The sequence below is a fragment of the Corticium candelabrum genome, chromosome 3 (assembly GCF_963422355.1).
Source record: "Corticium candelabrum chromosome 3, ooCorCand1.1, whole genome shotgun sequence".
Classification (NCBI taxonomy): Eukaryota; Metazoa; Porifera; class Homoscleromorpha; order Homosclerophorida; family Plakinidae; genus Corticium; species Corticium candelabrum.
This window is the reverse complement of record NC_085087.1, coordinates 9,118,846-9,126,345: the sequence shown is the minus strand read 5'-3', so window position 1 is coordinate 9,126,345 and position 7,500 is coordinate 9,118,846. Positions and strand designations below refer to the sequence as shown.

The window sequence follows — 7,500 nt, the reverse complement described above, 5'->3', positions numbered from 1 at the left end:
TGTGTGTGTGTGTGTGTGTGTGTGTGTGTGTGTGTGTGTGTGTGTGTGTGTGTGTGTGTGTGTGTGTGTGTGTGTGTGTGTGTGTGTGTGTGTGTGTGTGTGTGTGTGTGTGTGTGTGTGTGTGTGTGTGTGTGTGTGTGTGTGTGTGTGTGTGTGTGTGTGTGTGTGTGTGTGTGTGTGTGTGTGTGTGTGTGTGTGTGTGTGTGTGTGTGTGTGTGTGTGTGTGTGTGTGTGTGTGTGTGTGTGTGTGTGTGTGTGTGTGTGTGTGTGTGTGTGTGTGTGTGTGTGTGTGTGTGTGTGTGTGTGTGTGTGTGTGTGTGTGTGTGTGTGTGTGTGTGTGTGTGTGTGTGTGTGTGTGTGTGTGTGTGTGTGTGTGTGTGTGTGTGTGTGTGTGTGTGTGTGTGTGTGTGTGTGTGTGTGTGTGTGTGTGTGTGTGTGTGTGTGTGTGTGTGTGTGTGTGTGTGTGTGTGTGTGTGTGTGTGTGTGTGTGTGTGTGTGTGTGTGTGTGTGTGTGTGTGTGTGTGTGTGTGTGTGTGTGTGTGTGTGTGTGTGTGTGTGTGTGTGTGTGTGTGTGTGTGTGTGTGTGTGTGTGTGTGTGTGTGTGTGTGTGTGTGTGTGTGTGTGTGTGTGTGTGTGTGTGTGTGTGTGTGTGTGTGTGTGTGTGTGTGTGTGTGTGTGTGTGTGTGTGTGTGTGTGTGTGTGTGTGTGTGTGTGTGTGTGTGTGTGTGTGTGTGTGTGTGTGTGTGTGTGTGTGTGTGTGTGTGTGTGTGTGTGTGTGTGTGTGTGTGTGTGTGTGTGTGTGTGTGTGTGTGTGTGTGTGTGTGTGTGTGTGTGTGTGTGTGTGTGTGTGTGTGTGTGTGTGTGTGTGTGTGTGTGTGTGTGTGTGTGTGTGTGTGTGTGTGTGTGTGTGTGTGTGTGTGTGTGTGTGTGTGTGTGTGTGTGTGTGTGTGTGTGTGTGTGTGTGTGTGTGTGTGTGTGTGTGTGTGTGTGTGTGTGTGTGTGTGTGTGTGTGTGTGTGTGTGTGTGTGTGTGTGTGTGTGTGTGTGTGTGTGTGTGTGTGTGTGTGTGTGTGTGTGTGTGTGTGTGTGTGTGTGTGTGTGTGTGTGTGTGTGTGTGTGTGTGTGTGTGTGTGTGTGTGTGTGTGTGTGTGTGTGTGTGTGTGTGTGTGTGTGTGTGTGTGTGTGTGTGTGTGTGTGTGTGTGTGTGTGTGTGTGTGTGTGTGTGTGTGTGTGTGTGTGTGTGTGTGTGTGTGTGTGTGTGTGTGTGTGTGTGTGTGTGTGTGTGTGTGTGTGTGTGTGTGTGTGTGTGTGTGTGTGTGTGTGTGTGTGTGTGTGTGTGTGTGTGTGTGTGTGTGTGTGTGTGTGTGTGTGTGTGTGTGTGTGTGTGTGTGTGTGTGTGTGTGTGTGTGTGTGTGTGTGTGTGTGTGTGTGTGTGTGTGTGTGTGTGTGTGTGTGTGTGTGTGTGTGTGTGTGTGTGTGTGTGTGTGTGTGTGTGTGTGTGTGTGTGTGTGTGTGTGTGTGTGTGTGTGTGTGTGTGTGTGTGTGTGTGTGTGTGTGTGTGTGTGTGTGTGTGTGTGTGTGTGTGTGTGTGTGTGTGTGTGTGTGTGTGTGTGTGTGTGTGTGTGTGTGTGTGTGTGTGTGTGTGTGTGTGTGTGTGTGTGTGTGTGTGTGTGTGTGTGTGTGTGTGTGTGTGTGTGTGTGTGTGTGTGTGTGTGTGTGTGTGTGTGTGTGTGTGTGTGTGTGTGTGTGTGTGTGTGTGTGTGTGTGTGTGTGTGTGTGTGTGTGTGTGTGTGTGTGTGTGTGTGTGTGTGTGTGTGTGTGTGTGTGTGTGTGTGTGTGTGTGTGTGTGTGTGTGTGTGTGTGTGTGTGTGTGTGTGTGTGTGTGTGTGTGTGTGTGTGTGTGTGTGTGTGTGTGTGTGTGTGTGTGTGTGTGTGTGTGTGTGTGTGTGTGTGTGTGTGTGTGTGTGTGTGTGTGTGTGTGTGTGTGTGTGTGTGTGTGTGTGTGTGTGTGTGTGTGTGTGTGTGTGTGTGTGTGTGTGTGTGTGTGTGTGTGTGTGTGTGTGTGTGTGTGTGTGTGTGTGTGTGTGTGTGTGTACAGCAAGTTTGTGTTTGTTAATGTTACAAGTTTTGTCTGATGTAGATCAAGACCAGTGATCAAAGTGTATGGTAGTCTTTCGTTTTCACCAGAGGAGGTCAATTTGGACAGTCAAACGTGCAAGTCGGACCTTGGAGGCAACGTGACATGGTATGACATCACAGCAGAACCATGTACACACACACACACACACACACACACACACACACACACACACACACACGCACACACACACACACACACACACGGACACACACGGACACACACACATGCACACACATGGACACACTTGAGGTACATTGTAATTGTTTTGTCGAGTAGCGTTGAGATTCGAATAGTGTTCTCGTATGAGTCGAAAAACATCAATATTCCGCCACCGAATACAGCAGGTTGGTATCGTGTCATGTATGCATGAAGCAGCAACGGTTAGACTGGTGTTAGACGCAAGGCACACACACACACACACACACACACACACACACACACACACACACACGTGCACACACACACACACACACACACACACACACACACACACACACACACGATGCACACATGCATGCATGTTCACACACGATTAAAAATTAATTATATATTATCAGTAATGAGTTATGTATTAGTATTAAATATATATTAATTATATATGTATAACTATATAAAATTATTTGTTATAAATATTTAATTAAATAATTTGTAGTTGTCGCCATCAAGTTACGAACTCATACTTCACTGCAAATCAATACTCTGTCTCATTGAATGTGTTTGCTACAGTTATTGGATACACAGTGTCACTCGACTTCGATCACTTGTCTCAATTGAGACTTCGTTTCAAAGACAACCAGCAGCCTGACTACTCGGGTAATGTCAGACTTCGAGCCAATGAAAACGTAACCGAGACGAAACTCATCTACATCACGGTACACACAACACGAGTGTTATGACATCATCATATGTAAATATCAACGTTTGCTTTGTATTTCGTTGTAGCCGTCGATTCAAGACAAGGAGAATAATTTTCGTGTGAAGATGGCGTTTTATGAACCGGAGGAGTACACGGTGCCACCAACCATGCCGCCCAATGAGTTCCCAAATCTTTATCCAATCATTGACAATGACACTCTGGAAAGCGAACACATTGCCACGGCAACGGTAAGATTGGTAGTTGTGTCTGTATGACTATGCTTGTTGTAGGATTTCTTCATGCTCACTGGTATACATCTGTATAGGTTACACTCAAATTAATTATTAATTTGCAACTAAAGGCAGTGAGTACTGTTTTGGTTGCAAACTGTTTTTAATTTATTGATCAATTAAATTAATTTGGGATGCATTTTTATGTCTATAATTTGCATCTCTAATTTAATTAATTAATTATTAATTTGCAACTAAAATTGATGTAGTGAGTATTGTTTTGGTGTAAATTGTTTTTTAATTTATTGATTAATTAATTAGGGATGCAGTTTTATGTCTGTATAAGCTGCAACTAAATGCAGTGAGTATTGTTTTGGTTGATTGTGTTTTTAATTAATTAATTAACTTGAGATGCAGCTTATACATAAATAAAACTGCATCCCAAATTAATTGAATAAATATATTAATTAATAATTTGCAACTAAATGCAGTGAGTACTGTTTTGGTTGATTGTTTTTTAATTTATTGATTAATTAATTAATTTGGGATGCAGTTTTATGTCTGTATAAGCTGCAACTAAATGCAGTGAGTATTGTTTTGGTTGATTGTGTTTTTAATTAATTAATTAACTTGAGATGCAGCTTATACATAAATAAAACTGCATCCCAAATTAATTGAATAAATATATTAATTAATAATTTGCAACTAAATGCAGTGAGTACTGTTTTGGTTGATTGTTTTTTAATTTATTGATTAATTAATTAATTTGGGATGCGGTTATGTCTGTATAAGTTGCATCTCAAATTAATTAATTAAATCACCAGTTTGCAACTAAAATGGAGTGAGTACTGTTTTGGTTATATATTGTTTTTTAATTTATTGATAAATTAATTAATTTGGGATGCAGTTTGTGTGGAATGTGCAGTATTTACGATCGTGGTTGTGTCATTATGTGTGATGTTTTCTATTTGTTTTGTAGCTTCAAGTGTTGAGATTGTGTAAAGGAGACGATGGTGATGTGATGTGTAATCCGAATATCATTGTGACACCATCGATTACTTATAACAAGTGAGCACAGCTGTGTAGACTGGAGGGATGCATCCTACAATACATTAGACTATTGTATTGGAGGGATGCATCTCGCAATACACTAGACTATTGTATTGGAGGGATGCATCTCACAATACACTAGACTATTGTATTGGAGGGATGCATCTCTATATACACTAGACTATTGTATTGGAGGGATGCATCTCACAATACATTAGACTATTGTATTGGAGGGATGTATCTCACAATACATTAGACTATTGTATTGGAGGGATGCATCTTACAATACACTAGACTATTGTATTGGAGGGATGCATCTCACAATACATTGTAGTATGGCCATATCTCATTGACTCATTTTGCTTATAGCACTGGGACCGATCTAACCAAAGTAAATTTTACCGTTGCCGGCGGTCGCATTTTCCAAGGTGGCGAACGTCCCGTTATGATACTGCACATTCGTATAACCAATCCCGGCGAAGCTGCATATCGATCACAACTTGTTGTCACTCTACCAAGTTTCCTTCAGTTTCAGCGAGCAAACATCATACGTAGCAGAGAGGTCAGCAGTTTCAATGCCCAACGTTCACATTTCATACTTAAGTGTTACAGCATCCATTTGACAAACACCATACAGACATACACTCGATCTTGTTTTCACGTTAGGACACAACGGCTGTGAGATGTCAACGTCGCGAAGGGACTTACATTGGCAATGTAGGAGAGTCTCATGTTGACTGCGACATTGGGAATCCATTGCGGCATAACGCTGTGGTCTCTGTTGTTGTGTCGTTTTTCGAGTTGGTTTGTGTGGTTATGTATGTGGATGGTGTTGCAGGAGAATTTGGACTTGTATCTGGTCAATAGCTTTGTTGGAGACGAGGGACGGCAGTATATCACTATCAATGCTACAAGGTGGATTGGTTTGTCTTTATGGGTTGATGGTTTGGGTGGGTAGACAGACAGACAGACAGACAGACAGACAGACAGACGGACGGACGGACGAACAGAGACAGACAGACGGACGGACAGACAGGCAGTTACGCATGAGTGCACGTGCGCGTACACACGCACACAGATGAATAAGCACACACACACACACACACACACACACACACACACACACACACACACACACACACACACACACACACACACACACACAGGCAGACAGACAGACGAAAAGATGGACGACAGATTGATGGGTGGATTGACATTTTTATGAGACTTTACAATATCGACAAGAAACAAAACTAAATGCTATGTGGCGGCAGTCTGGATGGATACACATGTAGACAAATGCACAAGCAGACAGACGGACGTACTCATACATACATATAGATACAAACAGACAGACAGACAAGCAGACAGGTGTTCACAGGCAGACAGATGCATGGGTGGACACACAGATGGGCAGACAGACAGACAAACAAGAGTTGAACAGATAGATGGATTGATGGATGGATAGACAGACAGACGGATAAGACAGACAGAGAGACAGAGAGACAGACATACAGATAGACAGACAGACGGACAGACGAACAAGAGATGGACAGGTAGATGGATTGATGGATGGATGGACAGACAGACAGACAGACAGACTGTTTTATTCTCTCCCAAACTGTAAATGTAACAGTTAATCGCAGAAGTAAAAAGTATCCTAAGCATTAGCAAAAACTACTGAAATGTCTGAAGTCATAGCTACAGTATTATCCTAATGAACAGAGTGTTGAATGTCTACATCAAAGAAAAAATCATCTATCTTACCTACGTGCAATCTACTTATCTTCTTTAATATAACTCTAGCATTACATCTCTGGATAATTATAGAAATCTGTCTACGCCATCTCGTCCTGAAGTCGGCTTCAGTACTTCTGCCTTCCGAATCCCTTGATTTCTTTGAGAGTGAGTTCAGGAAGTTATCAGCCTCCAGTGCCCAGAACCCACAGTGCTCAAAGACGAGAGGAACTAAGTTAGGTGTTGTGCCGTCCTGAACAGACAGAGCTTCGTATTTGCTTTTCTTTCTCATCTCATGCCTCTCAGCTGCATAGCCTGCCTCTTTAGATGCTCTATTTAGAATGTCTTTGCTCCAAGGGTGAGCCATGCTCACGTCCAACTCTGTGCTTGATTCATCGTACAACAAAATATCGGGGCGATTCTCAGATTCTGTATATTGTTCTCTTGGCTCCTTGCGATGGTGCAGTTGGAGCTCGTTCAAACAACTGCACCATCCTGACACTATAAAATCGTGTTGCCAGACTGGTCCTCTGCCAAACTTGCAGGTGAGAAGAGGATACCCAGTGCCATCCAATTCTACTCCACATTCACATTTGTTTATGCATGACTTAAAAGGCATTGGTAGACCGAGTCTCAGAAAGGACGCTAGACGGAAATCCTTTGCAATAAGCGCGTACCTATCTGAGGATGGTAAGGCCTCTAACCAAGCCCCAGACCCCCTACCTTGAGCAGAACGTAATCTTGCAGCATCCCTTCTATGAGGTGCAGAAGACAGACAATGAGCTGCACTCAAGAGGCCAATTTCTGAGCTTAGATTGTGCTGAAGCTTACCCTTTGTAGCTGAAAGGGTTGACAATGATCGAGGCCTCGGTGTTTCATCGTCTCCTAATCTAATTGGAGGCAAGGCCTTGACAGCTGAATGAATGTCGAAGCCAAGTGAAGAGGATGTGGAATCGTTTTCCACCAGATCTTGAATAATGAGGCTTGATTCCAGGTGAAGTCATCGATAGAGTCTAAACTCAATATCTGGACAAAGGTAGACCGGGTCATGGCATCATGTAGTTTTGCAGCATATTCAAAAGAATAAGGAGACACACATCTAGCTAAGTAGTTCATCCGAGTCACATGGCAAAATCTTAGCAAGAGAGTTGCACTCTGAGGGCACCTCAAATTTCCGAGCTCTGAGCAAAGAGCGTGACCTGAATTAGCGATCTCAGAGCATCTAGTTTGCACAAACAGGTGGCAGTCGATGTAGAATCTCTGTGCCGTGTGAGACCACAGGAACAGAACCAAAAGATTGTACAGAATCTGATGTATTGAACAACTCGCACTTTTTCTCGTTGACTAGTAAACCGACATCTTTGAGTGATGACTGAAGGTCAGATATGAATGGTTGCATACGAGCAAACTTACCAACTACAAAGAGATCATCTAGGTAGGCGAGGATGGTCAGGTTGTTATGATTCTCCTGTAGAGACTCCAAAATGG

General features: G+C 43.0%; 1 protein-coding gene across 1 annotated transcript in view; it reads left to right on the top strand.

The window, feature by feature from the left end:
- LOC134177135 (integrin alpha-5-like) overlaps positions 1–7,500 on the top strand; it is a 36,427-nt gene that overhangs the window by 17,894 nt on the left and 11,033 nt on the right. The window contains exons 16-23 of the mRNA XM_062643871.1: positions 2,140–2,244; positions 2,416–2,483; positions 2,866–3,011; positions 3,082–3,243; positions 4,205–4,293; positions 4,645–4,837; positions 4,942–5,049; positions 5,114–5,190. Of these exons, the coding sequence (XP_062499855.1) occupies positions 2,140–2,244; positions 2,416–2,483; positions 2,866–3,011; positions 3,082–3,243; positions 4,205–4,293; positions 4,645–4,837; positions 4,942–5,049; positions 5,114–5,190 (948 nt within the window). The remainder of the gene's footprint in view (positions 1–2,139; positions 2,245–2,415; positions 2,484–2,865; positions 3,012–3,081; positions 3,244–4,204; positions 4,294–4,644; positions 4,838–4,941; positions 5,050–5,113; positions 5,191–7,500) is intronic.